The 25775-nt window shown below is 41.1% G+C and overlaps 1 protein-coding gene across 1 annotated transcript in view; it reads left to right on the forward strand.

The window, feature by feature from the left end:
* PLCE1 (phospholipase C epsilon 1) overlaps nucleotides 1–25775 on the forward strand; it is a 415545-nt gene that overhangs the window by 348460 nt on the left and 41310 nt on the right. The window contains exons 16-29 of the mRNA XM_088476428.1: nucleotides 962–1200; nucleotides 2246–2307; nucleotides 2397–2562; nucleotides 5371–5478; nucleotides 6522–6638; nucleotides 6733–6891; nucleotides 10049–10178; nucleotides 13208–13249; nucleotides 13985–14109; nucleotides 14328–14445; nucleotides 16309–16440; nucleotides 16637–16927; nucleotides 23172–23335; nucleotides 25170–25431. Coding sequence (XP_088332554.1) covers nucleotides 962–1200; nucleotides 2246–2307; nucleotides 2397–2562; nucleotides 5371–5478; nucleotides 6522–6638; nucleotides 6733–6891; nucleotides 10049–10178; nucleotides 13208–13249; nucleotides 13985–14109; nucleotides 14328–14445; nucleotides 16309–16440; nucleotides 16637–16927; nucleotides 23172–23335; nucleotides 25170–25431 — 2115 coding nt within the window. The remainder of the gene's footprint in view (nucleotides 1–961; nucleotides 1201–2245; nucleotides 2308–2396; nucleotides 2563–5370; nucleotides 5479–6521; nucleotides 6639–6732; nucleotides 6892–10048; nucleotides 10179–13207; nucleotides 13250–13984; nucleotides 14110–14327; nucleotides 14446–16308; nucleotides 16441–16636; nucleotides 16928–23171; nucleotides 23336–25169; nucleotides 25432–25775) is intronic.

The following is a 25775-nucleotide window of genomic DNA, read 5'->3' on the forward strand; positions in this document are numbered from 1 at the left end:
GATTCCATTCATTTTAATGCAGTCAAAAATCGTTCAATTGTTCAAATCGTTCAAATCGTTCAAAACTTTGGTAAAATCGTTCAAATCGTTCAGTCGTTCATCTGACAAATCTGACAAGTCTGACAAATCTGACCGTGTGTATGCTCCATTAGTTGCTAACGGATGCAACAAACATGAGACTGCACTGATTAATTTGATATGCGACACTTGTATATCTGTGTGCGACTGAGTCTGAATCTGTATACAAAGTGCTATGATGCAGCAACCGCTGCTTTTTTCCACTCCAATTTCCGTTGGGCAAAAAAGACACTCTGCGCAAGCCAAGTCACAGGGCACCTGGCGGCTCCCTGGTACCAGGCATCTCATGCCGCATAGCTTTTTGAGGCTAGGTTATGAGGACGCATCCATATCAACATAACAAACCATGAGCAGATGTTTGTCCATGATTGTGCAGATGCTCAAACTCCAGAATTCATTTCTATATCATCACTGATTTCAGTTAGTTTTTTATAAACATAATCCATTTATGTTATATTCCAGGAAGGGAAATATACCTCTCCATATACGTATTGTCAACTGTAGGCTATAGGTTTTACATTGGAGGTACTATTAATATTTTAATGTAATAAAAAAAAAATGCAATATTAAATTCATGCCAACAGGCTACTGTTTACTGTCATAAAAGTGAAATGATAGATACAGTTGTAGCTAGTAGGTCTAACAATACATTTTAGTGGTTATGACAGAGGTATTGTTCCATTAAAGGGGATGTATAATACTAGGTGTACTGCGACCTGTAACCTAAAAATAATATGCAAAAATGCACAAGTATCCCCCAGTCTGTCTCTCTATCAATGTGTAATATATGAGTGTATGCAATATAATATGTGTATTCATTTATAGGACAGTGATGTAAATAGAACAGGGAAAAATTCTTAAAGTATTTTGTTTCATGTTTTAGATTTATTGACCAGAAACGTGTCCGACTTAGGCCTATTCATCCGTAGCAGACAGCAGCTGTCAGAAAACCAGAGGCAAATTTCGGATGCTATTGCCGCTGCCAGCATTGTAACCAACGGCACTGGAGTGGAGAGCACCTCTCTTGGCATATTTGGAATGGGAATACAGCAGTTCAATGACTTCCTGGTCAATTGCCAAGGAGAGCATTACTCTTATGATGAAGTCCTCAGCATTATTCAGGTTAGAGTTTTAGTAATAGTGCAATTTAGAGAGACACAAAAAAAGTTTAGTTTTTGTATGCGCTTTACAACAATATTTCAGGTTTTCTTTTCTTTTTATTTTTTTTAGAAGTTTCCAAATAGTCTCTATATACAATTCATTGGTCTGTTTGTTTGTCTGTCTGTCCGGTTATGCATTCGGACCCCCCTTCACCGATTGGGATGAAACCAATGCGAGGTGGTCCAGTTGGATCCTGGCCAGGGGTTAGGATCCCAGTCGGGCCCCCTGTTGGTGTATGCTGGGCAGAACTTTGACCCAGGGAGCCTGTTCTGAGCCTTCCACTGGATGCATTTGGACAAAAACTTTACCGAGTGGTAACATAGGATCCCAGAAAACATACTAGGGGGTTGAGGTCCCGTCAGACCATTGGTGTACGTGGATCCTGTTCTGGGCCTTCCACTGGATATATTTCGATGAAAACGTCAGAGGGGTGACAATTGGTTTGGAATCCCTGGCAATTGGTCTGGGATACCTAACTTAATAACTTGAAGATTAGGTCCCGGTCAGACCTCCCGTTGGTGTATGTTGTGCAGAACTTTGACCAAAGGAGCCTGTTCTGGGCCTTCCACTGGATGGATTTGGATGAACACTTCACAGAGGAGTGGAAATTGGTATGGGATGCCTAATGGAGTGGTTGGGGTCCCGGTCGGACCTCACAATGGAGTGCGCCAGGCAGAACTTTCCTCATGGGTGTGTCGGAAGAGCTGCTAAGCTGCTAATTATTTTTAAAATGTTGACAGTTACATCCAACTAATTGATTACTTAATAACTTGAAGGTTTAAGCCCAGGCAACGCCGGGTACTTCAGCTAGTTTTGTATAAATTATTCTATCTGTAATTTGTCATCATTATTGTTAACGTTGACACTGAAAGTATAAGCTGTAAGGTCATCAAAGCGTGTATTCACAGTTGTTGTAGATGTATATCCATAATTGCATGTGAAGCGTTTTAATTTGTGAATTGCATTATTATTATTTATATAGTATTTTCTTCTTTTATGTTTAAAGAAATTTGAGCCAAGCATTAGCATGCGCCAGCAAGGACTGATGTCGTTTGAAGGATTTGCAAGGTACAATAGTCATTACCACCGTGTTTAAAATAAAAAAAAAACTATATACAAGTTTGTATTTCATTTGTTAATATTTTACACAATTTCAGGTATCTGATGGATAAAGATAACTTTGCATCAAGAAATGATGAATCTCAGATAAATGTAGAGGAACTCCACTTACCTCTTTCATATTTTTTCATTGAATCTTCTCACAATACATACCTTACTGGTCACCAGCTGAAAGGAGAATCTTCTGTGGAGCTCTACAGTCAGGTATGACAAATAGATGTGCACAAACAACTAGTGGCGGATCTACATTTTTGGGGCCAAGAAGCTTGAACTGTTATGGGGCCCCCATTGCAACCAGCAACACGGTCCAAACAACATCCACCAAGGTCCAAAGGACCTTGCAGGGACCTTGAGGCCTAAATGGCAGAGATGTAGAAACCCCCCAGAGAGTGAGAGACTAGATAGATAGATAGATAGATAGATAGATAGATAGATAGATAGATAGATAGATAGATAGATGTAGAAACCCTCCAGAGAGTGAAAAACTGTAGATAGATGTAGAAACCCACAAGAGCATGAGACACTGTAGATAGATAGATGTATAAACCCCCCAGAGAGTGAGAGACTGTATATAGATAGATGTACAAACCCTCCAGAGAGTGAAAGACTGTAGATAGATGTAGAAACCCACAAGAGAGTGAGACACTGTAGATAGATGGATGTATAAATCCCCCAGAGAGTGAGAGACTGTAGATAGATAGATATAGAAACTCTCCAGAGACTGAAAGACTGTAGATAGATGTAGAAACCCACAAGAGAGTGAGAGACTGTAGATAGATGTAGAAACCCCCCAGAGAGTGAGAGACTGTAGATAGATGGATAAACCCCCAGAGTCAGCTGAGCTTTAAGATTGTGGTCAGCAATGCAGAGCCAGCTTCTGGCAGATGGGACAGCACAAATGGAGATGGGAGCTTCTAGTGGCATCTGGCAGTACTGCACTCAGCAGTCACATTGACGGCAGCTCTCTATTCTGCACCCGGCCGGCTCATAAGAGCCAGCCTCTGGTTGGAGCTGTAGATAGAGTGTCTGCGGCCAGTACTGATTGGGGAGGGTGGTTCTGGATACTCAGAAATCCCCCCTTCATGCACTACTGTAGAGCATATTCTAAGGTCAATATGAAGTATTTCGACCCATTGGCTTATGATTTTATCACTAAAATAACCTTATTTTAATATCACAGACTTAAAAAACTCCATTGATTTTGTTGAAAAATTCACTTAATAAAAAAAAATAGCTTTATGGCCCCTCCAGGGGTAAGCTTCATTAGTTTCACAGTAGATCTGCCTCTGCAAACAACCATTTCTGCAACCAGCCCAGTCAAGTGTGTTTTGCCTATGGCCTATAAATTCTGTACTATATAAGCTTTGTCTCAGTCAGTAGGCCAGGCCCTAAAATAATTGGTAACTCAGCATTATCTTTGCAATATTTTTCAAATCTAAGAACCGGGTTCCCAATATAACTTTCTGTTGAGTGTTGAAATCTTAATATTACAGGTGTTATTGCAATTGGCGTCCATGTGGTTGTGTACACTGTTCAGGGATTCAGATGGAAACACTGCACAGCAATGTGCTGTTGCAACAGTGTTGGAACACCAGCAACAGAACACCAAATTGCTCCCAATTTGGCCAAATTTTGCCCCAAAATTGGGTATTTTGTTTTGGCAGCCCCATAGGGGTTTGTACAAAAATATGCCATCTCAGGGCTACCGTAAATGTGGCATATGCCTGAACGAGATTGTGGGCATCACCAGCATGACCAGCAATTGAATCCGACCCCATTAGTATCAATTGTACTGCAGAGTTACAGGGTTCTAGCACTATGCCAGTAGGAACCTTTCTGCCAAGCACTTGTTTCCATCTGAACCCCTGAGCAGAGTAACCACCACACAGACTTTGTGATAGCAGCTGTAAAAGTGTAAGTACTTGTTTTTATCTTGATTCTGTCGATATACAATCACACAATGTACACATTGTATGCACTTTGATTTGGAACTACTGAAATAACCCTATCTATACTGAATATATTGTGAGTGATGTCTGACAAATTAACTACAACAACTTTTGCAGAATAGGGATACCGATTCCATCACATGACCATCATTCCCTAAGATTACTACTTCAATTATCCATGGCCAACTTAATCTAATAGTGACTATATTTGACCATTTTTACTTCACCCGCTATGACTTATTGGGCCAATAATCAGCCTTACTGCCAAGTCTTACATTGACTTTTAAAAAGACTTTTGAATGGAAGTCTTAATGTTGTAATTAAATTCAAATTCTGTCGAAAATTATGCAATTTGCAAGTTTCACAATTTTTCATAAGCTAAAAAAAATTGTGTTTTGGTGACTATAGCTGACATTGCATAATTAGATAGATTACAAGTCTAGCTGAAAGCGGTGTCTGCAGAAAACTTCAGCTTCTGGTGGACTCTGTTTACCAAGCTCCTAAACGGGGCTACATTCTTGGACTCCATTGAGGGATTTTGTCCCTCAAACACCCTCTGGCAGTTTCTTTTTACCCTTATTTTAGGACTTGCAATTGGTAGAACATGGCCTTATGCTCTAAACATGTATGAAACATTAAATCTTTTTGGCTTATTGGCTATATGATTAACCTTTTTTGTTTACTACATTTTACGCTCATGAGGTTTTTACAGTAATCTTACCTGCCTGCATCGTATCCCTTTCCACTCTTAGATCTTTAAACCATTCTTCGTCTGCTATATCGCTTTCGTGTAAGTAATTATGTACTGCCTGATATAGCTGATATATTGCTAACTGTATAGATATAGCTTTGTGTATTGTAGAATATTGATCATTGTAGAGTGCTGCTCTCATGCATGCTGCATGAACTGTTATTCTAAATGTGCAGTTCCCGCAGGAAATTAAGTTATGACGTACCAGCTACATTGAGGACAGCAGAAACACTTTGAACTGACCTATTTTTGTAAAAACAAAATTAAGTGCTTTTAATCTATTTGAATAAAGGTTAAACATCTATTTTTTAGGTTCTTTTACAAGGCTGCAGAAGTGTTGAATTGGACTGCTGGGATGGAGATGATGGCACGCCTATTATATATCACGGGCACACACTTACCACTAAAATCCCCTTTAAGGTGAGTCATCATTTATCAGACAGCTTAATAGTCGTCTTTTACTGTATATGCTGTTGTGACTGTAAGACACCTACCATTTGTTGGATGCAAGTAATACCCAGAAATGCCTTCATGCACACAGCAGTAGCATTGGGATTGGTTGCTCAGGCTACCTGACCAACAGTGGGGAGACAGCTGATAACTTTACCTCTGACTGAGCATGGGCAGTGGGCGCCGTGCCAGAGCCCATAGCTAAATGAGGGGGTTAGCCTGGCAACGTCACTCCTGACTCCATTGCTCTTGCTCTGCGTTTTAAAAATGCAGAGTGAGCGCCTCTTCCAACCATGCTCTGGTCTGGTGCATATGCACTAAAGGCCCGATTGGGCTCACAAATGTGTCGGGGAGTAGAGAAAAGGACAGCAGAGGCCTCAGAAGGGTATAGGGCGTTACCAGCATTACTTAGCATCCCTCATTTCCAGACCACATAGCACCTGCGCCCTTACAGTGGTGTTAGTTCTGCTTCTGTACTTGGTATTTATTGCTGTACCTCTGCAAAATGGGATAGACAAAGGCCAAAGAGCTATATATCTAATGGTGGTGTAACATATAACTTTTATGGAAATGATATCCTTCACTTACAGGGACAGTAATGCCTGTTTTATAAATCTAATATAATGGCTAATTATTTCTTCATAACTGCTTACTTTAATAGGTCTTGCTTTTTATAATCAGCTATAATATGGTGACTAGGATGCATATTCCATTGTAGTATGTTACCAATATGCTTGTGATCTTGCAAAATTCAGCAGAACAGTGCGCACACCCCAATATCATTCAGTAAGACATACTAGATATTTAGTGTCTTGCATCTTTGTATGTGTATTTATTAACATTTATTCATATAGAGCCACCAAATTCCACTGCGCTGTAGAATTGGGAGCGAGCCTGGGTGATGAGACAGTGGTGCATGCAATGGTTTAGGGGATATGCACCATCATTATAATGAAACTTAATGATCGGGGCACCAGACTATGAGTTGGATGTCTTTTTTTTTTATCTAACAGGATGTAATAGAAGCTATTGACCGTAATGCATTCATCAACTCTGAGATGCCGATCATACTGTCTATAGAGAATCATTGCTCTTTACCCCAGCAGCGTAAGATGGCTGACATTTTCAAGGTAAAAAAAAAGCAAAACATTGGTCTAATCTGTTTCTAGTTACATTATACAAAGTGCGTGGTTTTCAGCAGAACATAATGATGTTCTATTTTAGACGGTCTTTGGCGAAAAGTTGGTAACAAAGTTCCTGTTTGAGAGTGACTTCTCAGATGACCCAATGCTTCCTTCCCCGTGGCAGCTAAGGAAAAAAGTCCTGCTAAAGAACAAGAAACTGAAAGCACATCAGACGCCTGTGGATATCTTGAAACAGAAGGTCAGTGTCTGACATGTGGCTTCTGGCTGTGGATAACTCACTGCTCGACATCATGCCTCATTACACACGGCTAAGTCAGCAAATGTCACATAACACATTTTCTTGTTGTTGTTTCTCCTTGTTGTAATTAAACTTCACCTACCATTAAAGAGTTGCAAAGAATGTTTAGGATCTACACTTGGTCCTCAAGGCACCCTAACAGTCCAGATTTTAAGGGTATCCATGCTTAAACACAAGTGATTTATTCAGTGACTCAGTCAGTTTGATTATACCAATATGTGCACAACCATGGATATCCTTAAAACATGGACTGTTAGGGTGCCTTGAGGATCTTTCCTCTTTAGGAAACCCTGGTTTAGGTGGTAATAGCATTTAAGAGTCTGAACTGGTCTTCCTGTTTTTAACAGGTGGCACCTAATGTTCTCAATGCCCGCTGCATTTCCTCTTTATTTCAGTGCGCAGGTCGTGTACAGATGTATCCACATACATCTAGCCTCCTTGTATGTTAAACAGCCCTACTAGTCGCGTCATGCCGTGTTACGACTCTGTAGCGCTAATCGTCTTTTCATGCAACTTTTCCCCTAAAAATTTGTCCTATTCGCAAGGTGATGTGAATAAGACACACAAGCAGATTCTGCTGATTAAAATGATATGCACCATGCCTATATTCTGTGTGCAACTGCGGCTATATCTACAGGCAAAATGCTACGTTAGTGTCACAGCCATTGACACTGTAACGTAGCATTTTGCATGCAGATACAGCCTTTGTCGCACACAGAATATAGGCATGGTGCATATCATTTTAATCAGCAGAAGCTGATTGTGTTCCCTATTTTCATCACTTTGCAAGTAGGACGCATTTTAAGGGAAGTCGCACGAAATGACACTCTGCGCTACTGCGTCACATGGCACTCACACATCATGTGTAACGCGACTTGCAGCGCATGGAGGATAGATGTATGTGGACACATCTTTGTGTCTTACAAATATCTTGAGACATTGCCATATATTCATGCTTTACTCAATATATGGTTGAATTTTTATTCACAATGTCCATAGGTGTGTTGATTGCTGCAGTTGGTGTAACCACAAAATGGATAGTTAGGTATATAAGACAGTTTGTTTGCTGGACAAGCGGGGGCAGAACTATGGGAGACAATGGAGGCGCCTGCCGCCGGGCGCCAGCACTGAAGGGGCACCTCCTCCATTGCCCACTATATATTCACCCCACTTAGGGCTGTAACTATGGGGTCTATTTACTAAGCAGTGTTAGGAGACAGAGTGAAAAGTGATAAGAAAGTGATAAGGTACCAGCCAATCAGCTCCCAACTGTCATTTTTCAAACACAGCCTGTGAGATAACAGTTGGGAGCTGATTGGCTGGTACCTTATCACTTTCTTATCACTTTTCACTCTGTCTCCTAACACTGCTTAGTAAATAGACCCCTAAGACTCCGGAGTGTACCGTCACGGTCACCCAATACATGGCACCTCTACCAGACACCTGAGAAACCACCATACACTAGTGGAGAGCTCCGTATCAGACCATCAGCTGCCGCCTCTGTATATCTATACTGTCCTTACTCATTGGTGTTGCTGCTCCTCTGCAGCTTCTTATGTCAGTGTGAAATATCCGGCGCCCCCCTCACCCACAGCTCTCGGTCTCACTCCTCCATGGCATGCCTATATTCTGTGTGCATCTGCGGGTGTATCTGCTTGCAAAACGCTATATTACAGTGTCAGCGACTGTGACGGGGGGGGGCACCAAATTATAACTTGCCTCCGGGCATCTGGGATGAACTTACGCCACTGTGGACAAGCCAGCGAGATGTGTGATATCAAATAGCAACTGTGCTCCCCACTGATAGCCATGATGAATAGGAATATTGTTATATACCATTAAATTGTCTTTTGTAGAACATCAGTGGACACAGATCGTCCTGTTGAATTGTATGGATCAGGTGTTTTTGTCTCGTTTGTTTTTGAAACTCTCGATACGGACACTGAATTTTTGCTTTATGAATGTGATAATCCACATGTGTCTGTTCGTTTGTAAATTTAACCCTATATCCTGCTTTAGAACTGAACTGTAACAGTGATAATGACACTTAATGTAGTGCTCAAGTACTGAATACATTTGAACTTTTTAGTGCTTAAATGGGAGTGGCTTCCCTGCTTGATATTCATTCTACTACAGTAGTATCGGATATATATTTATATCAATACTATTTCCGTGTGTTGTAATTTGCACTGCATAATATGGTGCGTTTAGTTTGAGCAGATGTCTGTAAAAGATGAAGACTATTATTACGGATAAAGCAGCTCATGCAGTAGCTGTTGGCACCTGGCTGTGTATTTTCTCTGGGATCTGGGCCCATATTTTGTGTCATTGATATTTTACAGTTATCCGCAGCCCCACAATGACCCCCTGATCAGAAATGAACAGTCAGTGTGCTCACTGAATAAAGGTACTCGTGCCATTTACTCTAGAGTTTACGTTGTGTCCAGGAATGCATTGGCTTCCAGGAAAGTGCTTGTCAGATGCATTCACAAAGTGTATATTAGGCTTTTCTTATCCAGACACAGTATTTACATAAGAAACAGATATCAATATTCCTTTACAAACATTTCAGCTGTTTGAAGACGGGAAAGAAGACATTCTTTCAGAATTTTGCTATGGGACTCAAATGATTTATAGTTATTCTGGTTATTCGTTTGTTTGATATCGACCGTTAAACAGTAAATTAAAAGGGTACCAGTTTAGTGTACAGTTAAACAATATATACTTTCTCAATATACCCGTAAATATTATTGCCAGTTAGGTATTGAAAACATTTGAAGCAATATTTATGTTGCTTACTCTACATAGACATAGTTAGAATTTCAATTTAAATGTATGTTCCGAGAAGAGTTCCTCACGTATATATATTATAATGATAAATTGTAATGATGTGGATTACCTTATGTATGTACAGACTATTACTCTTATTTCATGATGTACTGTATGAGACACGTGCAGTAAACTGAGACCTTAGCGCTGGCTTGGCATAACATTTAGGCTAGCTCTTTATTGACTTTAAGGTTTTTAGAGGAATGGATATTAGACGAAGGTTTAGTTTTCATGCATAACACACCATCTATTGTCACATTAATTGTAGGCTCATCAGCTTGCACACATGCAAGCACAAGCCAGCAATGGTACTCAGGGGATGAATGCCAGCCCCAACAACGAGGAGGAAGATGATGATGAAGACGACTATGACTACGACTATGAATCTCTTTCAGATGGTGAGAAATATATTTATGATCAGAATTTATTTTGTGCCAACTGACTTAAAGGATTTTTCCACCCAAAGCTGTTATACAGTATCTGTTCTTTTCAGTAATCGAACAAAAGAAAATGCAACCCTGGCGCTTCACTTATAGACCAATATATATATATCTATATATATATATATATATATATATTTCAAACCACAAATGGTAAGTAGGTAAAAAAGTAATTTATTATTTATAGTATCTAAAGTATCTGGTAAAAATATACCGGTATATGTATCTAATAAATGACGCACAAATGAACAAACAAACATGAAACAAAAAACATAAAACAAACAGTGCAGGTATGGTATAAGGGTAGGATACACCACTGGGCGTTTTACTCTCCCTTCCTTTAAATTTGGAACTGAGTGCGGTCAAGAGTCTCCACACTGAAGTGTTGTGTCCAGTCTCACAATCAGCAGGAAATCATCAATTTACTCTAGAGACGTGGCTCGTATCAAGGGCGGAAATAATTTCTATGTGCCCACATTTCATATGACTATTATATTTGGGGTTATTACCGAAACTCCGTCGCCTTCCCCACATGACCTGTTTCACCCAATGAGATCATTACATCCATATGCGTATTGAAGAATATCCAGATTACAACAAGTCCTGACAAGCCAGGCGGAAGTAAATGAGGCCGAGTCTGACGGAAGTGACATCATCGACCGGTTGGAAGTACACCCAGCTGGACGGAACTGAACATGGTTGAACCGGGCGGAAGTGACAACTCCCAACATGTGGAGTGAGTAGGAGGGCTTACCAGTGGGTATATAGAGTGCAGAGGTTGCAGAAACTCGCCATCCTGATGAAGCCCAGTTACTGGGTGAAACATGTTGATGACAGCGAGGTAAGTGTTTGCCAGCAAACCACCTTTGTTCACTTGTTCCTGTAAGCGACCCAGCGCAGCACAACAACGGTGAGGATTTTACCTTTACACCTTCACGTGGATTTATACCGCATCAGTGTATCAGCTGCCGCATCTTTATTAAGGTGTTACCTTATCCTAAGGACATTGACTGTTTAGATGGAATATTCCTCATAATACAACACATCAGTGTGGAGACTCTTGACCGCACTCAGGGCCTGATTCAGAGCCGGATGCTCTGACCAGAGTGCTCACTCTGAATCAGGGCCCTCCTACCTAAACTTGGAGCGGCCTCTTGGACGCTCGCATAGCTGTGAGTTACCACCCACAGCTTATGCGAGCGTCCATGATGATGGTCGCGATGGTCAAGACCATCGCAACCATCGGGCTTGCGACGAGACCCTGCGGTAGGGTCTTGCTGCCGCAAGACCAGGAGTGATTTTGGCTGTATCAGAGCCAAAATCACTCCCACTGACATCACTAGTGATGTCAGTGGGGCCGGACCCAGACGGTTGGTGTTCCCATGGGAACGCCTCCGTCTGGCAGGCACGCCCACCAAAGGGGGCGTGCTTTCACTCACCATCGACAGCACGCCCCCTTTGGTGCAAGATCATTAGTGATATCAGTGGGGCCGGACCCAGACGGTAGGCGTTCCCATGGGAACGCCTCCGTCTGGCAGCCACGCCCCCGGGCACGCCCATCAAAGGGGGCGTGCTGTCACTCACCATCGACAGCACGCCCCCTTTGGTGCAAGACCCGGAGCGACAGCTTGGCTGTCGCTATCCTGGTCTCGCGCATGCGCACGACGGAGCTCCCTCCGTCGTGCGCATGCGCATTTGGGTACCATCGACCCGCTTGTGAGCGTCCTGCCCAGTGGTGTATCCTACCCTTATACCATACCTGCACTGTTTGCTTTATGTTTTTTGTTTCATGTTTGTGTGTTCATTGTGCATCATTTATTAGATACATATACCGGTATATATTTACCAGATACTTTAGATACTATAAATAATAAATTACTTTTTTACCTAATTACCATTTGTGGTTTGAAATTTATATATATATATATTTATTTATTTTTTTGTCTATAAGTGAAGCACCAGGGCGGCATTTTCTTTTGTTCTATTTCTCAAACATTACAGTAGGGAAGGTGAATCCCTATCCACCCCCAGGCTTGCATTCCTTATAGAGTATATAGGTGTAGCGCAGCCTTATTTTGTTTTTTTCATGTTCTTTTCAGTAGTTTTCAGTTAGCTTGTTTTTTTTTCAGCTGCTTTCGCTAACCCTGGCTCTCTTCATTGACATATATCAGTAAATAGGCTATTATTTACTTTAAGTTAACATTTTGTATTCTCAATGTCTCGTCTGCTTCTCTTTGACTGGCAATATATTTTGTAACATGCAGTTACAGACCCCGGGCACAGACATCACCTGCATTTTCACACCTACCAACAGGCTTATTTGAATTAAGGTCATCAGAGCAGCTTTTAGACATTACTGGGCCCTGAGCAAATATCATAATAGTTTGCCTTCATGATCTGCACATTACATGTAAATGTAAAAACAAATGTCTTTCCAGCCCTTGCGTTGCAACCCGGGGCGCTGAGAGGGAAGGGAGGGGCGGGCACTAATTACCTGGGCTTGTTGGAGGGGTTCCAGTCCGCCGCCGCTCACCCACCCTCTTACCTGCCAGCAGCCTGTCTCCCCAACCCAGCGCTCTGCTGTGTGCTGGGCAGCAGTGGGCCCGGAAGGCTGCTTGCCTGTGCGGATGTGAGGGGGGAGCGATTACACTGTAAAAGCTTGGTTGCAGAGGTTAATGTTAGAATATTAAAGCTACAATATTCTTATAGGCGAGATGTTTTTAAGATATGCACTGTTGTAATGCTCAGTAAGCTCACGCTTCAATACTAATAAACTAATTATCTTTGTGTACCACTGTCTTTAATACATTTTCCTGGTGTAGGGTTTTCTTTATCCATCCTTAAAATGTGCATATTTAGCAGGTAACAATTCTAGTGCTTACTATTTTATTTTTTTATTTTGGCAATTACTGAATTATAATGACTCCTATTGCCTGTCTTTTTCACCATTTCCTTCTCTGATTGCTTGTTTGACTCTTTTCCTGTAGCTGATGTCCTTAATGCTTCCCCTGCGCCTAACAGCCAGGAAGGTAAAAGCCATTTGACTGGATGTTCTAACTGCATGGATTTATACAATTCATCTCCTGTTAATTAACTAAGTGATCAGTCAGCATAAATAGACAATCTGCCCTGTGTCTATGTGCCTATAATGCTAGTAATGCTAGTGATGATCATTCATTTATTAGATAATGTAACAGTGCCTGTGTGTATGCTTTGTTGCACGTTACAGCTCTGCAGTGATAAAACCATACTCTTACAGCACCTGTTGGCTGGTGGGCCAGTTTGCTGATTACTGTATGTAAAGCATGCTTAACCCCATGTGTTATTTATTGTGGCATATGAAAAGATTATTTCAACCTTTTTTCTTGGCTATATAGTCCAAATTATTGGTGCCTTGGTTGTGCTAACTACACTTATTGCACCATTTCACCCCATTCCTAGATATTGTATGTAATTACGCATATTCCTCCATCAATATGTACTCACCTCTATTCTGACAATCGCTTTACGGGTAAGCCTACCCATTGATGGCGTGGTGCAATACCTAACCAGCATTGTAGATACCATAGTCTGTCTAAAAGGTGTTAAGAAGTGTAGCATGTTACTTGAATGTTTGCCAGTTGTGCCCATTGAATAGCTAAAGAGGTAACTACTGAGGTGTGTGTTTTATTTTTACAGCGAGCCAACTAGTTATAAGTGCAGTGTAAATACCAGGAGAGAATATCGCTGCTGCTGTTCTCACCTACAGATTGATTTCCTTGCAGATAATATACTTGACGACCGTCCTGAAAGTAAGCCATGCAATGACAAACTGCAATTTGAATATAATGAGGAGGCTCCTAAAAGGATCAAGAAGACTGATGGCAGCATCATTAGCAACAAAGGAAAGGTATTCTTTGTCATATATCTTCTTTCTGGCCGAATAAATAGGGGTAAAAAATGGCAAAAATGTATTTTAAAACCGTTTTGAATAAAAGTAGTGTGTACAACCACATATCCAAAATGGACCTTTACAGTGAAGGGTGATCCTGCAAGTCTACTTATCTGGTGCACAACGAATGAGCTATCATCTGACCCTAGACATAGGTCTGTTTATTGTGTGTATAGGTCTACGACATGGAATTGGACGAAGAGTTTTATCTTCCTCAAAACAAGAAAGAAAGCAGACAGATAGCCCCAGAGCTATCAGACCTTATCATCTACTGCCAAGCTGTGAAATTTCCCGGTAAGTTGAACAATCTATCTTGTCGTCCCTTGGCAGCATTCGGAATGTTGACTGCAGGTTGTGGTATGTCCGGATGTACGCCAAATCAATAAATATCCCCTCTTCTTTTGAAGTATCTAAAATGCTGGAAGATTAGTTTAGATTAGATTCACATTTAGGTAATAGCATGTTTTATTAGCACTCTGGGTAAATACACTGTTGTAAGACTACACCGAGGAAAAACACCAAAGAAAAAAGAATGTCCTAGTAACTTTCTAAGTGTAAATATACACAGCGGTTACCCACATACACAATTAGTATAACAACATGGAAACTAGGTTCCTACGTAAATTACCCATATTAACATACACCATTTCACACGCACTAGCACAGTTTTAAATATGAAAATAAACAACATGCATGCCAAAGATCAAATTAGTAATGGATTTGCATGTACTAATATTGTACATTTGTTCATTTTTACAAAAAAGTATTATCTGATATCTGCGATGGCTTGCTTAGATGATTGTAACATTTATCACAGACAGGACTCAAACAAACTGTCACATTTTCCAAACATTTGCATATTAGTAAGTAAAATCTAAATTGTTACATATAAATGTATCATATAAATCCTGCATGATCTAAAGATCGGCAAATCTTCAGATCGTGCACAGTAGATCTTGTGACACATTGCGCAGCTTCTGCTGCACATTGTGTCCTGGAGTGTCGGGGAGCTGCCGGGGAGAGTTCAAGGGAAAATGTTCACGATATCGCATTGTAAGCACATCGCGAAGTGTGTAGGCACCTTTAGTGTTGTTAGAAAGTGACAGCACACATAGGTCACTATTGATCGTCTTCCAGGTACTTATCCATTCTTATCGGGTATCAAAGTAATTCTAGGGCCAAACTCTGAAATGTGGGGTTGAATGTGCAATATTGACTGTGATATCACAGCATGCGCCCCCAGCTTAGGATTCAGTGTTTTACTTTAGATTTTGCACTGACCAGTTCCCAGCCTTACTGCAGTGGATATGGTTTCCACCTGATGTTATTTATAGAAAGTAGATGTAAACTATATACTGTATTCTGGGGGAAAAAAAACATATGAACAATAACATTTTAGAGCGTATTAGAGAAAACGTTACAGAGTTGATCAAGTTTTGCAGAGAGTTTACTGCACAGGGTCTGGTCCTTTTCAGACACCTTTTAATAAGCGTTGTTCAATAAAAAAAATATATTAGGATATTAGATTTGTGCCGATTACTAATTTGTTTTAGGAATTGCAGGAAATAAAAAAGATAGGTGAAAAATATTGTAAGCTATTATTACGGCTGTATACACCGGGTCACCCACTTTAAGTTACCAGCCGTGACTTAAGGAAATAAATAGGGAGGGTAAAAAACAGAATTGTTGTGCTCTGTTTATTGCAGCATAACTACACATGTAACATTGAAATTGTAAAGTATAATATCCAGCAGTTAAGTGCGGGTGTAAGATAATATCTCGTTTTCATTGAAGAACTTTTTGTGACAGATTTATATTATTTGTGTGCAGTGTTTTTCAAATTAAAAAAAAAATTGCCTTTTCTATTATTTTTATTACAAGATTAATATTATGCAATTATTTTATAAGTAGTCCCTTGCGTATATATTCATCAATGCATGTTACATTATAATCATCCTATTATTAGCCGTTCTTTGCCCTAGCCTGCTAGAGATGCAAACTGCATTTAGAAGATATAGATGGGAGATTAGTGATGTAATGTAGTGCAGGGCAAGCTGGTTCATTTCCATAAAACGTACTCTTAAAAAGGCCACGGAAAATGTCATTGCCCTCTTGGTCTGCTTGTTTGGTTCATTAGTCTTAATTTTATGGGAACAGGCCTTCCTACGTTAAACCCATGTGGATCTGGCAGAGGAAAGGAAAGAAAAAGCAGGAAGTCCATTTTTGGCAACAATCCTGGTAGAACAAGCCCCGGGGAACCAACAACCCTGGCCAAAACATCTGGAAAAGGTAATGGCTGTATGTTCTACTCTAATATAATAATTGCACTAAGGCACTTCCATCACACATAATATGACTTTTTATTATCTTATTCAGTTGCATAAATGACTACAAGTGTCTGTTTAGATTATTATTATTATTAATAATAAATCATGCACTTTTTGTAATCAGAGTACATTTTAATGACACTACATTCTGCCTGCAGGCACAGCTGACACACGGCAGAGCTGGGAGGAGCCGTGCTCACCTCCTTTCAACCCCAGCACTTCACTTAGTGCCATTATACGCACACCCAGGTGCTATCACATCTCGTCACTGAATGAAAATGCCGCCAAGCGTCTGTGCAGACGGTATTCCCAGCAGCTGATTCAGCACACCTCATATCAGTTATTAAGGACTTATCCAGCCGCTACACGCATTGACTCTTCAAATCCTAATCCTCTTTTATTCTGGCTTCATGGAATACAATTGGTTGCACTAAACTACCAAACTGATGGTAAGTTGCTCACAATATTCGTAAAAAATTAGTTTATTGCATTATTCGCGAGGATGTGCTATTAGGCTGAATCTCCGTGGTCAAGCTAGGTTAAGGATCACTATGAGATCACGGTTCTTTTTAGAGAGCTGGCAGTGTAGTGTCGTCTTAGCAAAGTGGATGATGGAGCAGGGACAGAGAGCGATGAGCATCTTCTTTCACCCATGGCTGTTCCATCATTTGCTTTAGTTATAGACTGTTCACCGGAATTGAAGGTGTACAGATGAAATAACGCCTTTGTGTACAAACTATGGGCCTGATTCAGACCCACTCGCAAGCGGCTGTACGCTCGCAAGTGGGTCGATGTTGTGCACTGCGCATGCGCACGACGGCGGGAGCACCGTCGTGCGCATGCGCCAGACGCGACGAGCGAAGGAAAGTCCTTCGCTCGTTGTGTCTGATCAAAGGGGGCGTGTTGTCGATGTTGGTGGGCGTGCCGGGGGCGTGCATCCCTGACGGGGGCGTTCCCAAGGGAACGCCTACCGTCAGAAGCCGGCCCACTGACATCACTAGTGATGTCAGTGGGAGTGATTTTGGCTCTGATAGAGCCAAAATCACTCCGGGCCTTGCGGTTGAAAACCTCAACCGCAGGCTCCGGCTCGCAGTTTCGATGGTCGCGATGGTCACGACCATCGCGGCCATCAAACTGCACGCTCGTATAGGCTGTGGGTGGTGACCCACAGCTATACGAGCGGCCAGGAGGACGCTCCAGAATTATGGAGGGCGGCCCTCATTCAGAGTGTGCGCTCTGCTCAGAGCGTACGGCTCTGAATGAGGGCCTATGACACATGCTGAATTTGCTTTCTGATTATCTGCTGGTTTTTAATTTTTTAATGTAGCTTAAAAGAACCTCAACATTCAGCCTTTCTGTTTCCAGCGCTTGTGGTTATTCATGATATAAGAACAGCATTACATGTGTACACATTCTTACGCTACATCACGACCTCAGTAGTTTAGATGATGCTATGTAGATTGAGAAGAGTTTGTAAAAATATCCGTGCACTGTAGAACACCTGCAAACTTTGCCAACATTATTCTGTACCTCGCTAAATGTAAGCCAAGCTGCGGCTGCATTTTTTTTTTTTTTTACAAACCACATCTTTGTGTAGAATCTCTAAACCCTTCAAGATATTTCTCACAAATTCTTCCCATTTACTGTCAATGAGTTTGATATGACATTACTGGAGGTGCTATTAACAAGGTACATTTATGTTACATTGTAATGTTAAACCTTATAGATTAGAAAGTCTCATGTTTGTTTCTTGTGGCCTGCATCCAAGTGGCCGGAATGATGTCAGCATCTGGATTGGAGGTGGAATTCTTCCCCCCCCTCGTCCTTTTACTTAATATTTATGATCTATTGCCCTTGTATATAGCTAACCCCTGTATATGGCCACATCTGGTTCAAATGGGTGAATACTGAATGTAAACTTTGATCATCATTATTCACATATCCTGAGAACAAAAACTGCTCTCACTGCTTGTTTTAATACCCAGATATTGTTTCACTTTGGTTTTTCCCTCAATGTAAACTTTACTCTTCTTACCATATTGTAATGACAGCAAACCTAACAAGTGCCTTTCCCAGTCTCTTTGTTATTATCCTGCAGCCTGAACTGTATCACATTGCTGGTTCCTTTGTGTTTTTATTTGAAATTTATGTAACAGTAAATTGTAAGGTACAGTACATCATGTTTTGAAGATACGTAGTTTTTTACTGTACACCTGCATTTACTGTGATTGATGAAGATTTTATTTAGATTTGTTTTATGCTGAATTTTTTTGTAGGTAAATATTATAAGCACACCTTACCTTACTGAATTTAGGGGGTCATTCAGACCCGCTCGCAAGCGGGTCGATGTTACCCCAATGCGCATGCGCATGACGGAGGGAGCTCCGTCGTGGGCATGCGTGAGACCCGGACAGCGACAGCCAGGCTGTCGCTCCGGGTCTCGCACCAAAGGGGGCGTGCTGTCGATGGTGACTGACTGTCGATGGTGACCTTTGGTGGGCGTGCCGGGGGCTTGGCTGCCAGACGGTAGGCGTTCCCGTCTGGGTCCGGCCCCACTGACATCACTAGTGATGTCAGTGGGAGTGATTTTGGTTCTGATAGAGCCAAAATCACTCCAGGGCTTGCGGTCACCGAGACCCTACCGCAGGGTCTCGTCGCAAGCCCGACGGTCGCGATGGTCTTGACCATCGCGACCATCTTTTTGGCCGCTCGCATATGCTGTGGGTGGTCACCCACAGCTATGCGAGCGGCCAGGAGGCCGCTCCATTTTCAGGTAGGAGGGCACTGATTCAGAGCGAGCGCTCTGGTCAGAGCGTCCGGCTCTGAATCAGGCCCTTAGTTCCTAAGTACACTTTATCTTTTACAGGTTGAAGTTGCTCATACATGGTCAGGCCAGAAGCTTAGCAAACAGGTCTTGTCTATTTTTGCCCACACAAATGTGCAGACAAATTGGACAAATCAGGAACTTGGCTAAAACTGTCAAATAATGCGCTTGCCTAATAACCACTTACAAAGTCAGATTGCGGTCAGCGTTCATTTTGTTCCTGATCCAGTGTTGATCAGAATTGCTCACATTTGCATCAATTTCTTTTCAACGCAGTCTTAAATGACCAAATAGAATAGCTCTATGAATGGGCCACTTAACTCTTTGCTGGTCAGTACTTGGTTTTGACATATATAATGGTGCAATTTGCACCACATTTTGTAAGAGGTCTTTAGGGCCCCATACATCTGGCGGCCGATTCCCTGATGGGACCGGAACCGCCGGTCGGCATTTCGATAGTCGCCAATCAGTCGGGAAATCGGTGCAATTTGCTGATCACGATCATATTTTTATTGTGATAGGCAAATAGTAATATCCAACATGTTGGATTTCACTGATGCCCTGACCCCAGCCTCTGGGGATCGGGTAATTGCGGTGATCCGTTGCTTTATTACTTTCTCCTCCATATTATATTGACTTATACGGATCATGTTTTAAAAGCTGATAATTTTAACTATATTATTAATACATTCTGTATATTCAGAAGCAGGTACAAAAATAATCAGTGATTACTTTTCTATACTTTAGATCAGTCATTCCCAACCTCGGTCCTCAAGGCACACTAACAGTCCTGGTTTTAGTGATAGCCATGTTGCTATCCATAAACCAGGACTGTTAGTGTGCCTTGAGGACCGTGGTTGGGAACCCCTGCTTTAGATGATTCAATGTATAAATCACTGTGCCCAGAAAACTTCTAAACAATAGTATGAGAAGTCCATATAACCTTGCTGAGCCAGGAATACATTTTTTAGAAGCAATACTGCCTTTGCCAATGCTAATATATATAGTTGATGATACATGTGCTGTAAATAAAAAAAAGTATAGTTCCAATATTAATGCAGCACAACACTTGTGATAAAGTTATTATGGAGCCAAAGCTCGTCCTACTAGGCAAAGAAGTGTGACTATACCACTTTTTCATAAGGGTATGCTGTACTGAGTCATAGTGGACTTTGCACATAAGTACATTGGCGCTCTGGTAACTTGTGTGCTGTTGCTCCTCTATATTCCCTCTGTAATTACTGTTAGTTTGGCAAACGTTAAATGAAATGATGTGACTGCTGGTTGTTTTCAGATGTTAGACACATGCATTTGCAGAATGATATCACTGACTGTGCAAACTACCAATTTTGTGATTATTTTGTGTTGTTTAAAGTACTAAAGAGGACCGGTCACCAAGTTCTGGATTGTTTTTCTTCTACTTAATACACTGAATGAGCAAAGGAAAACAGAAAAAGAACCATTTGCCCAGGAGAGTGCATTTATGCAGGCAAACCAGTGCGTTTGTACACCGTTGCAGGGGCGTGCATAAATTATCCACTGCAATGACCTACGCAGCCTGGTGCCTGATGGCGTGCGTGGAAGTTAACAATTTCTGAAGCAAGGTCAGGGCTTGTGCAAGTGTGCGTGAGGCTGCGATGGTACTCCATTGTACCGATGGTTTTGCAGTCTTGCTAAACATTACGGAAGTGTGTAAGTTAAAGTGGGCGTCCTTATGTAGTGTAGCAGTGGCATTGGGATCGCAATTGATTAGCATACTATCGCAGTTGAACTGCGTGCGTAATCGCTATTGCATTCGCAGTTGCGTTCCTTAGTGAATCATGGGCCGGCTTGCTCTATCTCTCCTGCATTGCGTATGCTGACAGTCTGACTTCACTTTTGGCACAGACAGCCAGTCTGACAGCGTGAAAAGAAGAACACTGCTTACTTTTATTTATTTTTTATGATCCTTGTACAGTCATGGCCAAAAGTTTTGAGAATGACACAAGTATTGGTTTTCACAGAATTTGCTGCTTCAGTGTTTTTAGACCTTTTTGTCAGATGTTACTATGGTATACTGAAATAAAATTACAAGCATTTCATAAGTGTCAAAGGCTTTTATTGATGCTTACATTAAGTTTATGCAAAGAGTCAATATTTGCAGTGTTGACCCTTCTTTTTCAAGACCTCTGCAATTCGCCCTGACAAGCTGTCACTCAACTTATGGGCCACATACTGACTGATGGCCGCCCATTCTTGCCTAATAAATGCTTAGAGTTTGTCAGAATTTGTGGGTTTTTGTTCCCAGAGTCACTTAGTTATCACTGTTGCCTTATGGCAAGGTGCTCCATCATGCTGGAAAAGGCATTGTTCATCACCAAACTGTTCTTGGATGCTTGGGAGAAGTTGCTCTTTGAGGATGTTTGGTACCATTCTTTATTCATGGCTGTATTCTTAGGCAAAATTGTGCCCACTCCCTTGGCTGAGAGGCAACCCCACACATGAATGGTCTCAGGATGCTGTACTGTTGGCCTGACACAGGAATGATGGTAGCGCTCACCTTTCCTTCTCCGGACAAGCGTTTTTCCAGATGTCCCAAACAATCTGAAAGGGAATTCATCAGAGAAAATAATTTTACCCTTGTCCTCAGCAGTCCAATCCCTGCACCTTTTGCAGAATATTAGTCTGTCCCTGATGTTTTTCCTGGAGAGAAGTGGCTTGTTCGCTGCCCTTCTTGAAACCAGGCTATCCTCCAAAAGTCTTCACCTCACTGTGCGTGAAGATGCACTCAAACCTGCCTGCTGCCATTCCTGAGCAAGCTCTGCACTTGTGCTGCCCCAATCCCGCAGCTGAATCAACTGTAGGAGATGGTCCTGGAGCTTGCTGGACATTCTTCGGTTCCCTGAAGCCTTCTTCACAACTATTGAACCTCTCTCCTTGAAGTTCTTGATGATCCGATAAATGGTTGATTTAGGCGCAATCTTACTAGCAGCAATATCATTGCTGGTGAAGCCCTTTTTGTGCAAAGCAATGATGACTGCACATGTTTCCTTGCAGGTAACCATGGTTAACAGAGGAAGAACAATGATTTCAAGCTCCACCCTCCTTTTAAAGCTTTCAGTCTGTTATTCTAACTCAATCAGCATGACAGAGTGATCTCCAGCCTTGTCCTCGTCAACACACTCACCTGTGTTAACGAGAGAATCACTGACATGATGTCAGCTGGTACTTTTGTGGCAGGGCTGAAATGCAGTGGAAATGCTGCTTTTGGGATTAAGTTAATTGTCATGGCAAAGAGGGACTTTGCAATTAATTGCAATTGATCTGATCACTCTTCATGATATTCTGGAGTATATGCAAATTGCCATCATAAAAACTGAAGCAGCAGACTATGTGAAAACCAATACTTGTGTCGTTCTCAGAACTTTTGGCCTTGGCTGTAATATGCAAATGAAAAGCCAATGTAGAACGTCTTAAAGAAATGTCACCTGAGCTGAGATATATGTTTAGTATCTGTCTGATGATACCTTCCATGCTAGCATGTTGGCATTGGTTCCTTTGTAACTTAGAAAAAAAAAGTGTAAATATGAATTCACATTCTAGTAAAATGTATTTTTATGTGAGACAGAATGTAAGGTCCTTTTCCCCTGCTGTGTTATCTTCTATCACTAGCGGTACTGGAGACTGGCCTGATATGATACTGTTGCTTGTATCTGTGGATGTCATGGATTTCTACAAGCTTGCATTTATACATCTCCTGAGCTAACCACTTGACATAATGTACTATAATAATGTCATTATTCAGCGTTCTATCGTTGTTGCTTGCTACTCTATGTTTGATAGATGGAAATAATGTCTAGTTTCAAGACTCATCAGACTTTCCATTTCAGATCTCTCTCTGCATTTGAATGCTGCAATGTTTGAAGCAAACGGTGGCTGTGGCTATGTGGTAAAACCACCCGTGCTATGGGATAAGGGCTGTCCAATGCACCACTTATTCTCTCCACTGGAGCGAGATTTAGAAAACATGGAGCCGGCAATATATTCCTTATACGTAAGAAGTTTATTGCTACTTAAAACCTTTAGGGCACAAATTGTATGTGGTAATCGTGTTAAATTTGTGTTCATTCATTTTCAGTAAATAAACCTGCAGCTGAAACAGTTCACACATGTAACTAAACATTCCTTGTTCTAAACACTTCACACCCAGCTTAGTCTGCAGACATCACTCCTATAAATCTGTAAATGTAATCTATACATTACACTGGGATTGGATTACATATAGTTTTGTGGTTGTCTAATTCTGTTGATATAGTTAGTTTTTCTTTTAAAAAAAAGAGTAATCCTATTTGAAATCTCTAACATATACTTATGATAAGCTATTAAAAGTATACAATTTTATAAGGAGCTATTTAGAATTCAATACAATATTATTAAATACAGACATCCAGTGATACAATCTATTTAAATAAGGGTATTCTTATGTAATTATTTCAGTTCTTTAATACTTTGCTTTTAAAATCTGCAACTGCCGTTTCTAATTCCTGATGAAGAGGTTTATCAAAACGCAGCAACATGCTAAAGACATAACAATTCATAGCAACAAAGCTGTGCAACCTTGTCACAATAAGATGTAATTCATCCTTCTTCCTATCTGGGGGACACTGCCGACTGGTTTTACAGGGGAGGCTGAGGAGTAGGCATTAAATAGTAAAAACTATTGGAGCTGAAACTCCACCTCCCTAAGTTTAACATATTTGTAAAGATGTTATTGATGAGCAAAAACATTAATATGAACTTTTATCCTTTACAATTAAATATTCTATTTTGTGTTGATGCTTAATTTAGTGGGCTATTTTATGGTAGTTATTAACACATTACACTCAACTTTACAGAGAATATTTAGTCTTTCTCAGGAGTGGAGCTTGCAATAATGTTTATCTGATATAAGCCAGTTGACTGTTGATTGTGGGAGGAAACTGGAGTAGCCAAAGGAAACCCCTTCAGACACAGGGATAATGTACAAACTACCAACAGATAGGGCTCCAGTTGGAATCCAATTCATGACAGCAGTGCAGTGCACTGCACCACCATGTAATAACAGTAGTTTTAAACCTATATGTGATTAAATAAAAAGATTCTAGTCTCAATCCAAGTAGCAAAATAGTAATCTGACTTGTGGACAATACATTAGGGGCTTCTCATATAGGCATCCTAGTTTGCTTGCAAACTGGTAGGTTTTCAACTAGAACACATTCCATTTGTTGCAATCATATAAATTCACTCCTGTGGGTCTATTTATCATTGGTGGTATACTTACTTATCACCGCCTATTGCCTGTCCTGGCTATCACTATACAGCCTGTTCTGACCCTGCACGTGTTCGGTATCCTTTTGTGATAACCAGCCAGGGCAGAGGCTCTCTGTTGACACTCCTTCATAGATTTATATCCGCTAATGCTACTTGTAGATTGCATTAGCTAATTAGGTCAAACTCCAAATAGCCACGCAATGAAATTTGGGCCAGTCCGCTGTCGCCATTGATAATTATTGATGCTAATAGGGTCTGCAGTCCGCAGCATTTGGTATCCTAGGCCTGGGTTCAGGATATTCAAATTGCTCAAACTCTTAAACCATTAGAAAACTGCTGTTTAACAATTGCTAAATAGACCCCCTTCTTCCTCTACTCTGATTTCTGTCCTCACATTGCGGAGAACATTTCCTTGAATATATTTTGATGTAATGATCTATAATTTCAGGTGCGTGCAAAATAGTAAGTCATGACAAACCATAAATCCAATCAGTACAGGGAAAACGTCATGGTCTGGTTTATCATGTAATGCTTCAGTTCCTGCATGTTGCTAATCTAAACCACTGCTCGTCTTACAGATTGTCTCAGGACAGAATGTCTGTCCAAGTAACAGTACAGGGAGTCCTTGCATTGAAATCGATGTGCTTGGGATGCAAGTGGACAGCTGTCATTTCAGAACGAAGCCGATCCATCGCAATACTCTGAACCCAATGTGGAATGAGCAGTTTATGTTTCGAGTTTACTTTGAAGATCTTGTATTTCTGCGTTTTGCTGTAGTGGAAAACAACAGCTCTGCAGTGACTGCGCAAAGAATTATTCCCCTTAGAGCCCTAAAGAGAGGTAATATTTCATTGTAGTGTAATATTTCATTGTGACTCGCAACATTACCTTGTTTTAATATGAGATGCAGTTACTGCAATCAGAAGTCATCAGAAGCAACATCAAGGTTATGCCACAGGATGTAGGAAATGCTCAGTCTCTGTGTCAGTTGAGGCAGAGGTAATGCACAGAGGAATAACCCACCCAACCATTAAGGCAAAAATCAATGCCATAGAAGGCTAGGATATTCTTGTTAGCCTGTCTATACAGGACTAGTCTAACACTGTTAACCCTTGCAGCAAATATGATGCTTTGGGTTGGGTAAGGGATCCCAACGGTCAGAATCCTGACAGATTTCTGTAAGT

Source organism: Taudactylus pleione, unplaced genomic scaffold (genome assembly GCF_031769625.1).
Source record: "Taudactylus pleione unplaced genomic scaffold, aTauple2 ptg000016l, whole genome shotgun sequence".
NCBI classification, from domain to species: Eukaryota; Metazoa; Chordata; class Amphibia; order Anura; family Myobatrachidae; genus Taudactylus; species Taudactylus pleione.